This window comes from Bubalus bubalis, chromosome 4, assembly GCF_019923935.1.
Source record: "Bubalus bubalis isolate 160015118507 breed Murrah chromosome 4, NDDB_SH_1, whole genome shotgun sequence".
Lineage (NCBI taxonomy): Eukaryota > Metazoa > Chordata > Mammalia > Artiodactyla > Bovidae > Bubalus > Bubalus bubalis.
The window spans coordinates 25,501,915-25,522,766 of NC_059160.1; the positions used below are offsets into that span (position 1 = coordinate 25,501,915).

Consider the following 20,852-nt stretch of genomic DNA (forward strand, 5'->3'; position numbering starts at 1 on the left):
CTGCCTTAGTAGGTGGATTCTTTACCATCCGAGCCACCAAGGAAGCCCTTTCTTTTTCTCGTATTTCCTCATAATTCAGAGTTCAGAGTCTGCTGGCACTTCAGCCCATGAGTGATTGGAAGGAAAGGAGAGCTGAGTTTATCTGTGACACTGGGGACTGTGGTGATGAACTGGTTAGCCCGAATCACTCCACTTCCCTCTATACTCAGAGTCCTGGGACTTGGGGACTGAAAGACACTGGATCCAAATATTAAATCTGATTTTGAGACAATTATCTCAAAGATCCCTGGGTGACTGAAGCAGACCAGCACCCACTAGCAGGGCAGACAGGCTCCAAGGCAGGTCTGAGACGGTAAACTTGACCTAGGGCTGAATGGCCCCAGTGCTAGAGCTAGAGTGTGGGCATCTCAGCTAGACTTTAAAGTTGGACAGGAGGGTTTAACTCTGAGGCTCCTCAGAAGGCTGGAATTGTTTACATGTATCAGCTTCTTGGGCTTCCCTGGTGGCTCAGTGGTAAAGAACCCACCTGCCAAAGCAGGACACATGGGTTCAATCCCTCGGTTGGGAAGATGTTCTGGAGGAAGAAACAGCCACCTACTTCAGTATTCTTATCTGGGGAATCCCATGGACAGAGGAGCCTGGCAGGCTACAGTCCATGGGGTTGCAAAAGAGTTGGACACGACTTAGCAACTAAACAACAAGATCATCTCCTTGAGAGCTGGTTCTTGCCTGGTTCCTGCTGTTTCCAGCAGGTTCCTTATGAATCCTCACTTTCCTAAGGAATAGAGAGCCCAGGGGCAGGAGGGCCAGGGGTGGCCAAGGCAGGCCCACAGCAGTCTAAGGGAGGGAGCTGTGACAAAACTGTAACATTAGGAGACACACCAACCAGGATTGCATACTTAAACATCAGGGAGGTAAGTAAGTTCACTTGTATCGTTTCTTTTTAGATTCCTCCTATAAAGAATGTCATATGATACTATTTACAAAACAGAAACAGACTCTCAGAGAAATTATGGTTGCCAAGGGGGAAGGATGAGGATGGGACAGTTACAGGGCAAGGGAGTTTGGAATGGGCATGTACACACTGCTGTATTTAAAATAGGTAACCAACAAGGTCCTTCTGTATAGCACATGGAGCTCTGCTCAGTGTTATGTGGAAGCCTGAATGAGAAGGGAGTTTGGAGGAGAAGGGGTACATGTCTATGTATGGCTGAGTCCCATTGCTGGGCACCTGAAACTATCACAACATTGTTAATCGTCTATACTCCAATATAAAATAAAGAGTTTTAACAAATAAGGGCGTCCCTGGTGGCTCAGTGGTAAAGAATCTGCCTGCAAATGCAGGAGACATGAGCTTGATCCCTGATCCAGGAAAATTCCGTATGCTGAGGAGCAAGTAAGACCACGTGCCACAACTATTAAGCCTGTGTTCTAGAGCCTGGGAACTGCAACTATGAAAGCTGGCGCACCCTAGAGCCCTTGCTCCACAAAAGAAGAAGCCACCACGATGAGAAGCTGTCAAACCACAACTAAAGAGTAGCCACCACAACCAGAGAAAAACCGGTGCAGCAATGAAGACACAGTTTATAGCCAAAATCAATAAATATGATTTTTTTAATCAGATGGGAAATGATGGTACATATAGTTTTGGTGGATTTTACACTTATTTGTTTCCAACAGTGTAGAAAATGAAAATGAAACTGAAGTTGTTCAGTTGTGTCTGACTCTTTGCAACCCCGTGGACTTTAGACCACCAGGTTCCTCTGTTCATGGGATTCTCCAGGCAAGAATACTGGAGTGGGTTGCCATTTCCTTTGCCAGGGGATCTTCCCAGCGCAGGGATTGAACCCGGGTCTCCTGAATTGCAGGCAGACGCTTTAACCTCTGAGCCACCAGGGTAACCCTTCTAACAGTGTAGAAGGGCAGTCTATTAGTGACGTGGTATTGGAACCTCTTTTTCAGTGCTGGAGTTGGTCGGACGGGAACGTTCATCGCCCTGGACAGGCTCTTGCAGCACATTCGGGATCATGAGTTTGTCGACATCCTGGGGCTGGTGTCAGAAATGCGGTCATACCGGATGTCTATGGTACAGACCGAGGTAGGAACTGAATCATAGGCATTTTTAAATTGGGGCTTGACTGAAAAACTTCCCACTAGTCAATCCCATATTTCAAAACCATTGTCTCAAAATGTTTTTTGCATTTGCTGTTCCCAGTTTCTTACTGTGTGCATTCAAACTGCTCCAAGGTATAAAAGAAACAGATAACCATTCGGTATATAGTGTCTACACTTTTATTGGTGTCCTATACCCTCCAGTAAGCCAGAGCACATGGATGTATCTATAATGGAATAAAACCTCTTTGAACAGACCGAGAGTTCAGTGAGGGTAAGAGCCATCTGGGGAAATGCCACCAAGTGGAGACTTGGGAATTGGTGTGATTCAATTTCTATTTAAAATGCTAGACTCAATTCTGTAAGTTTGTCATTAGTTTGCCCTTCGTGTGACTCTGTTCACTTGTGAGGATAATGTGTGTTGCACGTGTGCTTTCTGATGAGATAAAATCTTTATGATTTTAAGGATTTCCAGCCCTTCATCCACCAACGCAGCCAGTCTCCTTGAGCTAAATGAATGGATTCCTTATTGTAACACCACAGAGGCATCTCCAGAAATAGCCATCTGTGCTACCTGCCCCTCTCCCGGGGCCTCCTCTTCTCCCAAGCCCTTTCCTCCCGTGAAGCCTTTGAAATGCCCTCAGGCTGGAATGGCAGCCCCGCCCGGTGCCCGCACACGGCATCACAGCCTCAGAGAATCCGTGGGTGTACACCTGTTGGGTGCCCCAAACCAGAGCACAATAGCTTCTTGGTAATCTTAGTCACCCAGCCGTACTCGCAACTTCTTAGCTTCAGGCGAACAATAATAATCCTCCTCTTCGAGGAGTGTGTGTGGGAGGAACACTTGTGGGATAGAATACAACCTGGCCTGACAGCTGATTTCAGTTCCCAAGGGATTAAAGCCTGCCTACCTCTTCCCTCTGCTTTTCCCGCCAACCACCACTAGATGTCAGTGTAGCGCAAAAGCCTGCTGTCCTCGCTCCTGTCTCAGTGCTTCCGGTTTTCTCCCTTTCCTTGCCCTTTCCCATCTGGCCAAGGTTCTGCACAGCCATTCATTCCAATGTGTTTATTTCTGAGCTATAGCAACATCATAGCACTTTGGAAACAGTAACTCATTCACGTTCAGATGGCTCAGGGATGATTAGGAAACAAGACATCTATTCGTGTCCTCCTTGAGATCACTCACATCCCAGCCCGGCTGCCTTCTAATTTACTGCCATGGGGACATGAACATCACCTTGTTATCATAAGTTTAAAAATGTCCCGGTTTCCCAGACAAGCCCAACTACCTAGTAATTAAACACTGCTTTATGAATCCATCCATATTTTTGGTTTTCACTTCTATAAATCCATATCCTACTATGTGATTAAAACTCCCTGTTATGTATATTAATCCCCAAGCTTCAAAGGCCCACTCCTTATTTTAAGTATTTTGGATTTGATGAATTGTCTGCCCTCATTGACTTAATTTATACCTTTTATAATTTTATAGACTGTGATTATAGCCTGTTAGCTTTCAACTTCCCGACAACAGAATCTTAATCCCTTTTTAAAAACTACCTTCACACGGCAGACCCTCTATCTGGTTTCCAGCATCATTATCCTTCTTCAGGTGTGGACATGAGACAAGGACTGCCACAATGTGCCTTTCTGCACAGCTGAGAAAAAGTCTGATGCCCTCCGTAACTTTCTTTCCTCAAATTTTGATTGCTGCTTTGTTTATGGTAATATTTTAGGTTGACATCTCCAGGGAAGATGGTCTTTTTAAAGTATGATATCCCTTCCCTGAACTCACGTGGGAAAATTCAAGGTCTGCAGAAGAGGCAGAGGTCACCACCAGTCACTTATTTTTCCCAGCTGTTCCAGTCCACTCTCAAGTTCCCTCAGGATTTTGCTGGGATCCTCTCTAGCTCAAGTTGTTTGTTTATGTCAACTTCATCGTTAGTCATGTCTGGAACATCTTGTCCATTGATTTACCTCTGTTTTCCCTCATTCCTATGCTCTTTGTGGTTCAGCCTGTAACTTGAATGTTAGGATTTTTCCTAACATGCTCCTTGAGCTCATTCACGCCAGAGTTCTGCAGCCTCCTAGTTTACTGATGGTAATAAATAAAAAGAGCTGAGTAAACAATTATTTTCCTTCAGTATCCCAAAACACTCCTGACACTAATGGTTTTCAGGAGGCCAGAGTAATTCTCCAGCTGAGTCCGTGTAAATACAGAAACCACAATGCTGTATACAGGTTACCTCCCAGGCTAGTTTCTGATTTTTCTAGGTCCTCTCAATGGCCCACCACCCCAACCCCTCTACAAAGAACAGAAGTCACTGATTAATTTGACCATGTCCTCAGATGCACGTTTCAGGTGCCTGCTGCATGGGCTGTATAGTGATGAACCCTCCTCCTCTTTCTCACCTGAGCAGATGTACCGTGTGGGTCCCTACATGAGAGCAGAGAGTAGGGTGGTTAGATCAGACTCTGTGAAAGGCCTGAGTCCCAGCTTGACCACCGAACAACTCACTTCACCTCTCAAAGCTCCCATTCCGATGAACAGATACACACAGATATATAAAATAGATAACCAACAAGAACCCTGCGAATAGCACAGGGAACTCTGCTCAATATTTGGTAATAACCTATAAGAAAAAGAATCTAAAGTAAAAGACATAGATGCATGTATAAATAAATTTCCTGTACTTCCAAAATGAACACACTAGGCCTTCCCAGGTGATGCTAGTGGTAAAGAACCCAACTGCCAATGCAGGAGACGTTTTAAGAGTCTCAGGTTCAATCCCAGCATCGGGAAGATCCCCTGGAGGAGGGACTGGCAACCCACTCCAGTATTCTTGCCTGGAGAATCCTATGAACTGAGGAACCTGGTGGATTACAGTCCATGGGGTCGCAAAGAGTTGGACACAACTGAAGCGAATCAGCACACATAAATCAGTTATGTGCTCTGTCGTTCAGTCATGTCCAACTCTTTGTGACCCCATGGATTGTAGTTTAAAAAGTTAAAAAAAAAATTTTTTTAATGTTTTTTGAAGTTCCCATTTCCCATCTATAAAATGCAAAGGACGACGTTCACGAATTGTTTGTTGTAAAGTATGCATCAGATGAACCGATACCATCAGGATAAGTGCTTTGAAATTATAAAGTGTGGATGGCCTTCACCTCTCCTGAGCTCTCTTCTGTTTTCATCAAAGGTTTTCTTTCATTTTGTTCTCACAGGCTTTCTCTGGAAGTCAACTAGGTAGGGCCTTGCTTTGAGCCTCCAGGCCTCCTGATCCGCAGCTTAGATTTCTCCTGAACTCTCAGATATGTGTCTGTTAATAGTCTTTTGTTTACTTTTTCTGTGGCCTAAGTACTTTATTTATTTATTTATTTTTGACACAAAGTTTCACCACTGCATCATTATGGGTTGAGAAACCAGGCACTCTCTGCCCTTATCAGTGCCCTGTGCTTGACTCAATACCAGAGACCATGGAGGGATATGTCATAATGAGAAAGGGAAGCTCAGTTACTGATGTGATATTGTCATGAAATAAGGGAATATATATTCCCCCAATTAAAAAAATATATATATATGTGAGTCAAACCAGGGAAGTCTAAAGTCTTTAACCTTATCATTTGTATGAAGTTGTCAAACAAAAGACTCCTTAAAATCCTGTGGCTATTTTAACTGGTTCTTATTTAAAGATTATTTTTAATGGTATTACTTAGAGAGAAAGTCTGAGAAATAAGGAAAAGGAAATGGGATAAAGATAGCTACTGTCAGCATTTTGGTATTCGGAAAGATTAAAGGCAGAAGGAGACGGGGGTGGCAGAAGATGAGGTGGTTAGATAGCATCACTGACTCAATGAACATGAATCTGAGCAAACTCTGGGAGATAGTGAAGGACAGGGAAGACTGGCATGCTGCAGTCCACGGGGTCACAAAGAGTCAGACATGACTTAGCAACTGAACAACAGCAATAACAACATCTCGGCCTTAGTCAAGTATAATGTTCCCATAATTGTACTCATATGCTCTATACACATATCATAATTTTACATTCTGATTTTTCATTGAATATTTTGCTACATGTATCATCCCAAATTGCCTAAAACTCTATAAATCTCATTTTAGAGACTAAATACTCCCTCACTTTAGATATATCTTTGCTTATGCAAAACATTCTCCTTTTTCTATGACATTAAATTGTACTCCTTCCTACTTTCTTCTATCCATCCACACAATGTCATTTATTAGCATTTTATTAATTGTACCTCCACCAATTGGTTAAAAATGGCTGCTTCAACAAATTCAAATCATCATTGAATGCTACTTTTTGTTTAACTTTACTCACTATGTAGATTAAAAAAAATAATTGTTTTAGTTTACAATTTTTTTATTACTTGGCCATTTTTTGTACATGTTTTAATATTTTCTCAGTTTACTTCAAAAAACATTTAGTTAGTACAAACAAAGTGCTGGGTATTAGGAATAAAAAACAGCCAGTCCCTGCCTTTCAGGAATATTTGATCTAGTGATTAGTATATTTTTTTTATTTGCCAATTTAAGTGTGTGTGTTACTGATGTGGATGAATTTTAAACAAAGATAAAGGTATTGACATTTGTCATAATTCTTGAAAATATTTTTCCCTCTCAGTTTCTAGTTTGCCCTTTATTTTATTCTTTTTTCTGCTTTTTACATACAACAGTTTGACATTTTTGTTCTAATTTATTTCGTTGTTTAAAGTTTAGAAAGCCCAGTGGCCTCCCTAGCAAGCCAGTGGTTAAGACTCTGTGCTTCTGATGCAAGGGGTGTGGGTTTGATCCCTAGTCCAGGAACTAAGATCCCATATGGGGCATGGCATGGCCAAAAAAAATTTAGAAAGCCCTTCCTTAAAGTAATCAGAGAAGAATTAATCTATATATGCCTTTATATTTTTATGGCTTAATTTATTAAGTTTCCTGTAATTTATTTCAGTGTATTATGAGGCAATGTGCAATTTTTTTTGAAAAAGCCCTGTGATTTACTGATTGAATATTCATTGCCTTTAGCATTAAGTAGTGATAGTCTAAATCCTATTATTAAACAAAATATTTTTACAGTTGATTCTCTTGGATCTTCTAGTTTTGAAATTGTGTTTTACAAATAATGAAGATTGTTTCCTTTGACATTCATCATAGTATTTAATACTCCCATAGTATTAAAATATTATATTTTTGCACAAACATATCTTTTTTTATTTTTGGCCATGCCATATGGTATGTGGAATCTCAGTTCCCTAACCAGGGATTGAACCCATGCCCCCTGCAGCTGAAGCACAGAATCTTAACCACTGGCTACCAGGGAAGTCGTTGCATAAAGACACCTTGCTCTAAAACATCTTTGTCTTTTGCTCCAGGAGCAGTACATTTTTATCCATCAGTGTGTGCAACTGATGTGGATGAAGAAGAAGCAGCAGTTCTGTATCAGTGACGTCATCTATGAGAATGTCAGCAATTCCTAGCTCAGAATCCCAACAAGTAAGTAGAGAAGACCCCATCGTGGGCACCCTGTCTTAGAACAGTGAGAGAGGATATGATGGGATAAAGCAAAGGCGGCAGCAGCTGTTAGCACCGACTCTGCCCCCACAGAGCTGGCCATAGGGAGAGACACAGTAGCAGATCTTGGAGCTTCAGTGTGCCTTGGTTGGTGAGTGTGGCATGCAGGAGCTTCAGCAGCTCATAAAGATTGGACCTCCATTTCCTCCTGCCTGAACCTTAAATTACTCATATTGAATCTGTGCCTGCAGGATCCAATCAGGATATTACCATCCAACCCTATTTGCAACCCACTCCAGTATTCTTGCCTGGAAAAATCCCATGGACAGAGGGGCATGGGGTCACAGAAGAGTTGGAAATGACTTAGCGATTAAACCACCATCACCCCTTGTCTAGATACTTTATGCAAATATTTTGTTGACTACAAGTGCCATAGAAAGAGTTACAAAGAAAATATGAGCTGAAGTCAACACTCCCAAAGAAGAAAAACAATATTGACAATAGTCTCAGGTTATCGGAGTTTGGAAATGCCTTGATTTCATCTATTATATGAGCAGTTACTTGAGGACATCCTGAAAAAATTATACCACAGTCAATGCCTTGTTCTCACATTCTCCGTAGATCAGATTTTGGAGGTTCAGATAATTGTGCCTAAAGTAACAAATAATCTTGTAATTCAATTGGGTAAACAGAGCATGGCATGTGTCTGAATATATTATTGGGGGCACCACTGACAGGGAGAGAAAGGAGAGGGGTGCCTTGTGGAAACATGAAAGGGTATTGACCAGTGGGTACCAGGATAGGATTAGCATTGGTCCTTTACATCCGTCAACAAAGAGAGACAGGAAGCACGAGGAAGCAGGAAGGATAAAGAATAAGAGAAGGCAGGTGTGCGTCCTAAGTCGCTTCAGACACGACTGCAGGACTCTTTGAGACCTCATGGACTGTAGCCCACTAGGCTCCTCTCCATGGGAAGACAGACAGAGGCAAATTCGCAAGTAGAGGGAAAGGCTTTCAGAGCCATAGAAAGGAGGACTTACACAGAGAAAGATGCACAGGTAAGCCCACATCCTCATGGGCTGTGGGGTTGAGTGTAATGAGAACTAGTGATGGAGTCAGGAGGTGATCAAAGCACTTCCAGCCACAGGGTTGTTGATGAGTGGCTTTGCTCTCCCAGGCTACTTACTATCTCTTTCTCTCTCTCTTTCTCTTTTTCTCTCTCTCTCTCATTCACAGGACAGAACATGATGTGTACCCATCCCCCTTTGCTCCCAGAGTTTTTTAGGGGGGCCCTACTAGCCATTTGCTAAAAAAGAGCCCCACTTTGTAGTATGTGGCCAAGGAGATAATTTATCTCATATGAGCACCGGGAAGACTTAGCCTTAAAGAGCCTACTGTGTCTTTTGGACTCTTTCACTTCTGGACATTCAATAATGGACCAAATTCGACCAAACACCAGAAAGGTCCAGATGCTCTGCAGAGGGCAGGCAGCACAACACTTCTGAAGAGTTTCACTGGCCCTTTACTTGTTGGGCTGAGTTTTTTGTTGTTTTTAAGTGCAATAATTTTTGTACCTGTGTGATTTTATCAGAACATTACCTTGTTTTCTGCCCGCACTGTTGATCAAACTCATAGCCCAAGAAGGAACAGATATTGTTAGTGTCACATGATACCTCATTGTTAAAAAGAGGCATGGCCACACATGAAGAAATAGCACTTCTGCTTCAAGGAAGTTGAACCAATCATATCTGTACTCCAACACAGGCTATTGATTAGGATCGGGGAGGTAGATGGGGGTAGAAAAAGGGGTTCTCCCCATGGACCAAGCGCATATCTTTTCTAGATATGAAAAGCTGTAATTCATCTTCAAAGTAGAGTAGAAAAAATATTTAAGTCTTAATTGTTCTAGTTTTTTATTTTTTATTTTTTCCTGATTAACACTTCAGTGATTCTTCCTTGGCCCTCTTGGACTAATATCACTGTTCAGATTCTTTTTCAACAAACTAGATCTGATTCAGAAGACTCTGTGAGGTCTGACTCTTTAGACTCCGTTGCTATCTGGGCAGTCTTGGTGCCTAGTTTGCATTGTTTTTTCTGTTGACCTGCATACATGTAAAAGCTATTTCTTTGCAAGCTATAAACACGCACTTTCCTCCAAAGAGCTAGGAATTTATAAAGTTGTGGCAATGAACTGCAGCATGCTAGGACAATGATTTGGCTACATTTTTTGGGGGGGTAATATTGTCAAGCGTCTCTCTGGATTCAGACAGAGATCTCTTTCTGTTTTGTGTTCCTTTGGGCTGTCAGTTTCATTTTAACCTGTGTAACTAGCAACACTTTATTCTTTGCATTTTGTATAATTACAGTACATGATGGTGTCTTGTGACATGAACTGCTGTCAAAATGGACACAGATGGTATCCTGAAGCCTGTTACTTTGTGTCGCTTTCCTGAGAAAGAAGAATTGATGATTCACAAAGGAAAACACTTTGAGTTGAAAGTAAACACAAATTGGCTGCCTTGCCCAGGCTGTCCTGAACTGTCCTGTGTGCGTTTCATGAGGCTGTGTCCCCCGTCTGTGTATCCTTCCCTCGCCCTGGCTCCCTCCTATCCTGAGAACCTTCAGGAAGCCATGCACGTGACATCAGTTTCATATGTGATCAGTGACCTTAGTGCTGGTGAAGGATGCCAAGGGAACAGCTCTGCACCCCACTGTCTCTTGTCACTGAGAAGGCCTGGCCATAGTGCAGCTTGGCACAATCCTCTGTGAGACCTGGCCAGAGACTCTCAGGTTGGCATCATGGGGGGAATGGGCAGAGGTGGTCCAGACCCTGCAGGTTAACAGCTTGGTTCCCTGGGTGTTATCAGTTTTGACTTGCACTCCCCTCCTCCCCCTTCTCACCTCCCCATTGCCCCCTCCCTCTCTTCTCACTCCCACACCTGAGATCCCTTCTTGGACATGTTAATATATTGCTCCATTCCCAGGAACTAAAGAAAAGTGCCAAGTGTTTATGTGTGACTTCCTTAGGTGTTTGCACACAGACAGGTCAGGAGTGAAGTGTGCACCCTGGGGTGAACTGATAAGACACCTGCTGGTATTAGTGCATGTCCCATGCTCACAGACTGGAACTTTACTTCCCTGAAACTTAAAGCGCTTTGTAAATATTTTATGATTGTCTTGAGCACCCCTTCTTGGTAAGGATCAAATAGTCCCAGATCAATTTTCCCAAAAGAGAAGATGAAGTATCCAGAGATAGAGGGGAAGATTCAGAGAAAACTCACACCAGCTACTTTATCAGATCCTTCGTTCAAGGGTTTTCACAGCCATCACTCTGCACACCCCTGGTACACCAGTGCTCCTAAAATTGTAAAGTTTATGGTGGGAAAAGCATCCATCTGTCAGAAGACTTGGATTTTCATCCTATTAGGGGACTTTGAAATTTATCTGTCCTGAGTCTCCATTGATGAACTGTGGAAGTGCCTACTAAAAGCACCGTATTTCACAGGTGTAAAGGGTATCAGATATGATAATTCATGCAAAGATGCTTTGTATCTTATTCTTTCTTGTACCCTAGGGGATTCTCGAACCAGCTCAATTTCCACTCTAGGATTCAACTTTAAAAATTGAGAGCAGAGGCAGTCAGGGCCTCTGTGTTATTAACTAAGGTATTTTTTAATCATCTGAGTAGTGCTTACAGTGAATATGGAGGCATTAGCACATGTGGTCCACAGTAGCCTACATGGTGCTTAGAAAGAGCTGAAGATTCTGATTTTATATAAATAGCTTAGAGAATATCTTTGCAAACCCTGGTTTCCTAATATATTTATGTTACAACACATGACATAAAACATTTTGCAGAGGGGGTGGGGAAAAGTGAAGAGAAAGGAGAGGAAATAAGATTTCAAAATGAACCGTCAGTGAAAAGCCTAGATATTTGGCAATTATTTCCTTATAAAAATCATGGTGTATAAGTTTGAAACATATCAAAAGTGCAGTGCATCAGTTTACTTAAAAAGTAAGTAGTGTCAAATGTATTTTTGGGGGGAAACAGATTTCTCTTTCTAAATATATTCTGAGTCACATAATTTTGGATGAACAAGATATTTAACTTTGAGTGATACTGAGATCAAATTTCTGGGCTTCAAAAGCCAATTTCTGAAGTTGATTGAGAAATGACCTCAAGGCTCTGATTTATAAATTTAATATCTAATACCAATATATCCATACCTACACATTATATTAGTCTTCCCTTATAGCTCAATTGGTAAAGAATCTGCCTGCAATGCAGAAGACCCAGGTTCAATCCCTGGGTTTGGAAGATCCCCTGGAGAAGGAAATGGCAACCCACTCCAGTATTCTTGCCTGGAGAATCCCAGGGACAGAGGAGCCTGGCAGACTACAGTCCATGGGGTTGCAAGAGTCAGACACGACTTAGCAAATAAACTACCACCACACATTATATGGCTTTATTTAACTTGCAAAGGAAGGAAGGTGAAAGACGGCAACCTTTTGCTGTGTTCTAGTCCAGGATTTATCATTTTCCACTACAAAGTCAACACTGCCGCTCAAATTTAAAATGAGAAAATTTAGTAAGGTTTTTTTTTTAAGCTCCTATAAAATCTTTAATTCGATTTTATAATCTCCCCCCTTTTCTAAAATCTGTCCCTGCCCCCAGAGAGGTGATACATCTCTCAAACAAAGCTGGGATGTAAACCTGTAAAGCAGGGGCTGGAGTCTTTGAGAGTTTTTTGCAGACCTTATGAGAACTGCTGGCTAGGGCATTGGCTCTCAACCAAGGAGGTAAAGTTACTGAATTCAATTTCTAAGAGCCAAAATCCTCCCTGCTTTCTAGGAGGCCTTCCTTTCCTCCGCGGGAAATGTCTGATGTAATGTGCTTCAAACTAACTGGCTGCGTTCCTAGCTCACCGATCACTCTCCTGGGGCTTGGCACAGGCTCAGAGCTCAGAGGCCTTACCCAGCTCTGAACAGAACCTCTACTTTGGCCAAAGGGGTTAGAAAGCAACAAAAACCTAACATACACCAACTCCTACCTCTGCCTCTGGTTTTTTAACCATTCTGTTCGGATGCATTTGAAGGAAACTTAAGCCATCATCTAACTCCTGGCCTTCCAGAACAGCAGGATTTTTGTTTGTTGTTTTCAGTTTCAACTTATGCTTATCACAAAACCTGATCCTGGTGGGCCACTCAGTAAAAGATGAAGGACCATGTATAGCTCTGGGAGTTGTATTATGAGGGACATGAGCAAACTGAAGATTGTCCAGGGTGGGTCACCAGAGCCCTGAGCAATGCCGAAGGCAAAGGTGATGACCACCAGACCTCGACTGACTGAAGCCATTCAGCCTGGAGTCAAGGACGAGTCACTGGTTTGTTGAATCATTCGTTAAACAAATACGTGTTTTTGTCATCACTTTGAATGAACCGATCAATCAACCAAAGAAATATTTTTTGATCACTTACAATACTCAGGCACGAGAGCACAAATCTAGAGAAGGGAATGGCAACCCACTCCAGTATTCTTGCCTGGAGAATCCCATGGACAGAGGAGCCTGGTGGGCTACAGTCCATGGGGTCACAAAGAGTCGGACACGACTGAGCAATCCAGCACACACGCAGAGCACAAATGGTTGCCATAGGCTGACTTGGAAAAATATGGAATCAAAGTTTGGTTGTTGTTGAAAGGACTAAGAAAGCAATTAGACAAATGAAACAAGTTTTTTTCTACATTTTTCACTTGTGTAGCTCAAATGTCAAAACATCTGTAAGGGCACACCAGTAATGGTGGTCTACCTTTTGTCCCAACAGCTCATAGCACAGAAATACCATGTTCTCGTGGTTTTTGTTACTCATCAGTCACCAGAGACCCTGACATGCTTCTTCTTCATGAGGATCAGCAAACCAGCCTAGTCTTCTTCTCAAAATCAGACTCTCCTCCACCACATCCCTGGCAGATGACTAATTCTTTTCTATGAACCACTTCCAGTATGCTTCTGGAATTGCCATCTCTAGGGCAGCCCATCGCTCCAATCATCAGAAAGTGTTTCCTTCTCTTGCTTATACATCTAAGGACCTTACTACAATAAGGGTGTCTGGCTCTATACCTCTCATGGAGAGAGGCGTGAAGTCCAAATCCACTTTCCCATTTATGTCAAAGGGCACTGTCCAGGTTACCTTGACAGAGGCTGACTTTCAGAACATTCCATTTGAGGAAAAAGTTAATTTATAGCTCTCAAAGAAAATTATTTGTTGACTCAACACCCACGCTAGGCACTGTGGAAGCGACTGGGGTTGTGACATAGAGACAAGGTCACTGCTTCAGGAGTTTACATTCTAGCAGGTGGAGTCAGTGGTAAAGAATCTGCCTGCCAATGCAGGAGGCTCAAGAGACTCTGGGTTCGATCCCTGGATCTGGAAGATCCCCTCAAGTAGTAAATGGCTACCCACTCCAGTATTCTTGCCTGGGAAATCCCATAGACAGAGGAGACTGACAGGCTACAGTCCATAGGGTAGCAAAGAGTCACGCACGACTGAGTGACTGAGCATGCAGGCAGGGGACGTAAGAATGGAAAGTAAGGGCAGCAGAGTAGTACAGATAATGTGATATGTGCTTGCTAAGTCACTTCAGTTGTGTCCGACTCTTTGCAACACTATGGACTGTAGCCCACCAGGCTCCTCTGTCCATGGGGAATTTTCAGGCAAGAATACTGGAGTGGGTAGCCATGCCCTCCTCCAGGAAATCTGCACCAAAGGATCGAACCCGGGTCTCCTGTGGAAACTGCATTGCTGATGGATTCTTTACTGCTGAGCCACAGGGGAAGCCCACAGATGATGTGACAGAAATACATAAAGCACAAACTGTCGACCCAAGAGCACAGATGATTTCTTTCTGGAAAGGTCAAGAAAGACTAGACTGCCATATTAAAGTATTTAAGATTACAGAGCTACATTAAGGGCTGCTAAGGCTGTACACCCTACTCTGCAAGCAGCAAGTATTCATAAAACACCCACACCGTCCATCGCTGGGGCTCATATGGGTAACCAAACCTCCAAACCCGCCTTCTGAAGCTTTTCTTCCTGGCTGACTCTCATAATGACAATTTCTTTCCAGGACTCCACAGACCGCTCCAGCTCATGTGTTTTTCAGCAGAAGCAAGTGGGTTTACTGTCACTGAAAACATAATTGAACATACCAGGAGTCACATTTTCCAGGCACTTAAAGTCAGTTTTGCTCAATGGAAGGAAGGCAGAAGTAGTAGACTCTATTCCCTGGCCCCTGGGCCCCGAAAATCAGCCTGGAGGAGTCCTGCCTACCCCTCCCTCCATCTCCCCTTCCTTTACTTACATATCACCTCCAGATAAACATTTGTAGTTGTTGTTGTTTAGTTGCTCAGTCATGTCTGACTCTACGACCCCACGGACTGTAGCCCACCAGTCTCTTCTATCCATGAAATTCTCCAGGCAAGAATACCGGAGCAGGTTGCCATTTCCTCCTCCGGGGCTCTTCCCAATCCAGGGATTGAACCTGCCTCTCCTGCTTGCCAGGTGGATTCTTTATGCCTGGGCCACCTGGGAAGCCCACAGGTAGGCATGGTGGTGGCAAAAAGGTGGAAGGGGGCTGGGTCCCTGGGTCGACACCTGGAGAAGCCCCTGCCTGCACTGGCCCATGATGTGATCCCATAACACATTTCCACTGTGTTGTCATGAGGTTCTAGAGTTGTCGGTTATGGTAGTCAGTGTGCCCTTAACTCAAATGGCAGCACAGGGATAACCTTTCTATTGTGTTCCATCTCAGTTATGGTGGGAGTTTCTCAGGGCAGTGCTGTGTGACTATCCAATAAAATTTGCAGAAGACAGGTTAAAGGTGACACAGAACAGAGAGAGGGTAACACACAAGGCAAATAATGGCTCAGGAAGAGGTCACCACAACCGTGATGCTGCTTTTAATAAATAAATTTTTCTATGGAAATACATACACTCTTCTCCAGAAGTGGTTTTCCTCCAAGTTAGAGCTCTCTTACTCTCTCTCTTTTTTGTCCCTTCCCAAAACCCATAAAAGGGCTTCCCTGGTGGCTCAATGGTAAAGAATCCACCTGCCGATGCAGGATACCTGGGTTCGACCTTTAGATCAGGAAGATCCTCTGGAGGAGGAAATGGCAACCCACTCCAGGATTCTTGCTGGGGAAATCCCATGGACAGAGGAGCCTGGTGGGTAACAGTCGGTAGGGTCACAAAGAGACACAACTTAGTGACCAAGCCACAACAACAACAAACCCCATAATGAGACCATTACGTAGGAAACACACTCAAATTTTTCAGCCATACTGGGGACTATGGACTCTGAATCTGATTCCTGGGTTTCAGCAAAAAATAGGACCCTGGGTGGTTCCACATCAATGAGAGATCAAATGTACGGGGGGCTGTGAGGCTTGGCACATGGGGAGCTGCTGAGCCCGGATGTCATGGTAAGTCCAGGGCTGTGGAGAGGAGCTCAAAGCCAGCTGACACAACCTAATTTTGTTCAGTTCTAAGAACGCCAAAAGCCTATGGGCTGTTTCAACTAAGAAAAGTTAGCTACAACCACTACTGCCTTTACAAATGCAAGCAACAGAATGGGCTTGGAAAGGTTCTTTCACGTTCAAAACCAACTAAATCACATTCTCCCTTAATCAGCAAACTTGGGAAGCTGGACAGGATAGGGCCTAGCAGTATAGCAGATGAAGCAGTTTAGAACCAAAGACTGTGGTTGGAGAGAGACTCAAGCTAGGCCTCAGCCCCTGGCTATGACTCAGTGGCCTCATCTGTGAAATGGATGTACTGATGGTAGTAGCTTTTTCTCAGGGCTTCAACAAATAGATGATGTGCAAAGGGCTTAAAACCCTTCCTGGAATGACTTAATGTGTTACATGGTTCTCCAGGAAACAAGTAAACTTACCATCTCCGAGGGCCATCTTGGAATTCTCGAATACATTTGATAAGAGCGTCTAAAGCTGGTGCCTGTGCTGGGCTGGCTCGGTGCCCCCAGAGTGACACCTGAACCACCCCGCTTCCCTCCCAGTCCCAATGGTCAGGAAAACTTTGGGTTATAGAACAGGCCCAGGCTGTGACCCAAGGAGGACCCTCATGCCATAGACACGTGGTGCCTAGCAGGAGCCGATCCTCTGGATCAGAGCCCTGCACCACCCGGGCCTGGCTTTTCAACTGTGAATCTCCTCTGTCAAGTGCATCACGAAACCCACACAAGCAGGTTTCCCAGAAAAGCAATGCAGGGCTTGGTCCACATTCAGTGGAAAAATCTGCAGCAGTAGTGCAAGAAGCCTGTGCAAATCTGTGGCAGTAAAACCCTGTCTGAAAAGCCAGCTACTTGTTCTGAAACAAAAATGCCAACTTGTGATTACAAACATCAATACCCAAACCCACCTGGGCAGGGCCAACAGTGAACAGGTGTCCCTGGTGAACATCACCAAATCACTCTGAGAACTGGTTGTCTTGTTCATGTGGGAGAGGGAAGTGAGTGAAAGTTGCTCAGTCGTGTCCGACTCTTTGAGACCTGGTGGACTATACAGTCCATGGAATTCTCCAGGCCAGAACACTGGATTGGGGAGCTGTTCCCTTCACCAGGGGATCATCCCAACCCAGGGATCAAACCCAGGTCTCCACATTGCAGGCGGATTCTTTACCAGCTGGGCCACCAGGGAAGCCCAAGAATACTGGAGTGGGTAGCCAATCCCTTCTCCAGGGGAACTTACCAACCCAGGAATTGAACCAGGGTCTCCTGCATGGCAGGTGGATTCTTTACCAGTGGAGCTACCAGGGAAGCCCTGTCTTGTTTGAGACCTGGAATAAGAAGAGCGTCCTCTACAGGGCTGTGCTGAGAGCTGCTTGCTGTGATGCCTGGTGATTTAGGGACGTGGAGTGACATGGTTAAAACAATATAGACTTTCGAGTCATGGTGCTCTGCCACCTAGCATCCCTGTGCCCTTGAGAAGTCACCTACTATCTCTGAGCTGAGAGTGAAAGTGTTAGTTGCTCAGTCATGTCCGACTCTTTGCAACCCTGTGGACTGTAGCCCACCAGGCTCCTCTGTCCATGGGATTTTCCAGGCAAGAATACTGCAGTGGGTTACTATTCCCTTCTCCAGGGGATCTTCCTGACCCAGGGATCGAAACCAGGTCTCCTGCATTGCAGGCAGATTCTTTACCATCTGTGCCACAAGGGAAGCCACATATCTCTGAGCCTGAGTGTCCCACAAGACACAAAGCACTGTGTGGAGTTGTGGGAAACCTCAGAACTGGTCATGTAACGCGTACGCTAAGGACAGAGTCAGAATGGAATACATGCTGTGTGATTCTCCAATTTTCTATATTTCTCTCTGTACATTTAGACCATTAGACCTTCCCCTCATTCCAGCACCCAGACATCTGCAGAGTGAGCCCACCCAACTGAGTTCTCATCACCCTGGGTGCACTGATCGGGAGACCCTCTCCAGTAGATGGGCTCCCCACACTGGTGGTACCAACCCTTTGTGCTAAACGTTGCCACACTTGGCATCAGGAGCTCTGAAGGAGAGGCTTATCCACATACGTCTATCAGGGTTATGGGACACTCACTTTGACAAATGCTAAAAACAGTGGGACATATCTGAGCAATTCTAGACAGCTGTTTTAATTTGCATTTTGCAAATTACCGAGGCATAAAATAACAATGTCATTCCCTCATTTTTTTTCCTGTTACTGCAAGATAAATGAAATGATTTACCCAAACATCCACATTTTGCCCTATGATAAGATTGGTTTTAGAGATGAGGCAATAAACTAACTCCCTGTTGTTTAGTCACTCAGTCGTGTCCCACTTTCTGCCACCCCATGGACTATAGCCTACCCGGCTCTCTGTCCACGGGATTTCCCAGGCCAGAATACTGGAGTGAGTTGTCATTTCTTTCTCCAGGGTATCCTTAGATCCAGGGATTGAACTCAGGTCTCCTGTATTAGCAGGTAGATTCTTTACCACTGAGCCAGCAGGGAAGCCCATACCACAGACTAAATCGCAGCAAGTATGGATCCATTCCTGGTTCTGGTGTGGCTATCGTAGGGAAGACTGAAATGAGGAACAATTCGTTTTGCCCTGATGTAATAGCATCTGACATAATTCTGTTCCTAAGCAGTATGGGAGGGTGTTCTCTTTGGTGAGGGCAATTCTTGGACAAGGTCTTAGCTGTGAGTTACCAGCAGTCGCATCCCCCAACAGCAGGGGCATGAGAGTGTCCCATGGGGGCAATCTGGTAGTGCATGGAGGCATCTGCTCCACTCTTCCACTCTCAGAATTCCCTGATGCCCCAGAAAGCCAACTCTGTATGCAAAGTTCCAGCCTGAAGAAAAGATTCTCATCTTTAGACATCGGAACGGAGGAGGAAGGCAGGTATCATAGCAGGATCTAGAAATAAGGAACTGTGAGAGGATGTCAATGGCAATTATCTTGTCTCAATAGAGCAGTGTTTTGCAGGGGTGATCAGCCATCTGAAATTATCCCAAGATGTAAGTGACTGTTGTGACCAAGCACTGTATTTCCTGGTCTAATTGTTGCTACGGAATGATTAGTTTCCAACCCACCTTCCCGTTCATCTGCAAGGGCCTTCATGGAGGAGGAGCTCTGTGGAATCTGGACCAGTGGTTTCCAAATGAGGCTCCAGGTCTCCTCTTTGCAGCTTCAATGAGAGGAACACTGAATTTTGCCTATTTTATACAGTGAGATACCATATAAAATTTCATATTTTAAAAAGATGATTTTTCTGCTTAAAACATTTTTTATACACTGACCTATGATATCTGAGAGAAAAGATTTGCAGGATGTAGAAAAGTCTCTGAGTTAGATCAGATTTCAGTTGTTCCACTTACTCTGCAACAAGCTACTTAATTTATATCTGAGTTTCAATCTCCTCATCCACAAAGTGGGGAATATATGTGAAAGCTTTCAGCACACAAGAGTTCACTTTCCATTTTCTTTTCTTTAAGAATAGATGAAAGGTAGGCTTCCCCAGTGGCTCAGTGGTAAGGAATCTGTCTGCCAATGCAGAAAACACGGGTTCAGTCCCTGATCTGGGAAGATCGCACATGTCGAGGAGCAACTAAGCCCGTGTACCACAACTATTAAACTTGGGCTCTAGAGCCTGGGGGCTGCAACCACGGAGCCTGCGTGCTGCAGCTATTGAAGCCCATGCTCCACAACGAGAGAAGCCACCATAATGAAGAGCACACGCACTGCAGCTAGAAAGTAGCCCCTGCTCTCTGAAACTAGAGGAAAACCCTCGCAGCAACAAAGACCCAGCATAGCCAGATAAATTAATATCAAAGGCTTCCCAAGTAGTGCTAGCAGTAAAGAATCTGCCTGCCAGTGCAGGAGACATCAGATACTCAGGTTCAATCCTCAGGTTGGGAGGATCCCCTGGAGGAGGGCACAGCAACCCACTCCAGGATTCTTGCCTGGAAAATCCCATGGACAGAGGAACCTGGCAGGCTACAGTCCATAGGGTTGCATGGAGTCAGACATGACTAAAGTGACTTAGCATGCATACATGTATAAAAAAAGAAATGCACACACAATCCTCACAGGATTATAAACAAAGAACAGATGGGAGTTAAGAAGGCCTTAGTGTATGATACCAGTTCAGAGTAAGAAACCATAAAATAGGACAAGCTCTTGGAGACCTAGAGATAATAATTACTTACCATTAATGTGTGTGTGTGTATGTGTTTTATTCTCAGATTTTTTTGTTATCTGAAAGAGATGATGTGTTCATTTGGAGGAGTAGCAGGAATGACTGAAGCTAGAGCAATTATCTTCTACTCCATGGCCACGCTTGAGGGATAAGGCTGACTGTTTCAGGGTCCAGGAGGTGGGGCAGCCCAGAAAAGCAGTAAGACTTTGGCCAAGTGCCTGGAGCCACAGTCAGGAAGGGAAGAGCCCAGGCAACCAGCCAGCACCAGGACCATCTGGACCTGGCAGGAGCCCTGGTTCATTGCCCACTTGGTCACAGCAGCAAACTAGATGAAGTATGCCTAGGACCCTTCAGGAAGCACATGAGCTGTTAGAATATCCCTAGTGGTACAGACATGACTGAAGCGACTTAGCAGCAGCAGCAGCAGTGGTACAGAACCCAGTTTCGGAACCTCACTTCCCTCAGAACATCTGATAGACATAT

General features: G+C 44.2%; 1 protein-coding gene across 3 annotated transcripts in view; it reads left to right on the forward strand.

Moving 5' to 3' along the window:
- PTPRO (protein tyrosine phosphatase receptor type O) overlaps positions 1 to 10,177 on the forward strand; it is a 266,607-nt gene extending 256,430 nt beyond the window's left edge. For 2 of the 3 annotated variants that reach the window (XM_006052380.4, XM_006052382.4), the window contains 3 exons: positions 1,963 to 2,098; positions 7,501 to 7,621; positions 10,006 to 10,177. In XM_006052380.4, the coding sequence (XP_006052442.4) occupies positions 1,963 to 2,098; positions 7,501 to 7,605 (241 nt within the window). In that variant the 3' untranslated portion in view covers positions 7,606 to 7,621; positions 10,006 to 10,177. Of the gene's footprint in view, positions 1 to 1,962; positions 2,099 to 7,500; positions 7,622 to 8,875 lie in introns of all 3 variants that reach the window. The other variant, XM_006052381.4, reaches the window with a different exon arrangement.
- The last annotated feature ends 10,675 nt before the right edge of the window (positions 10,178 to 20,852 follow it).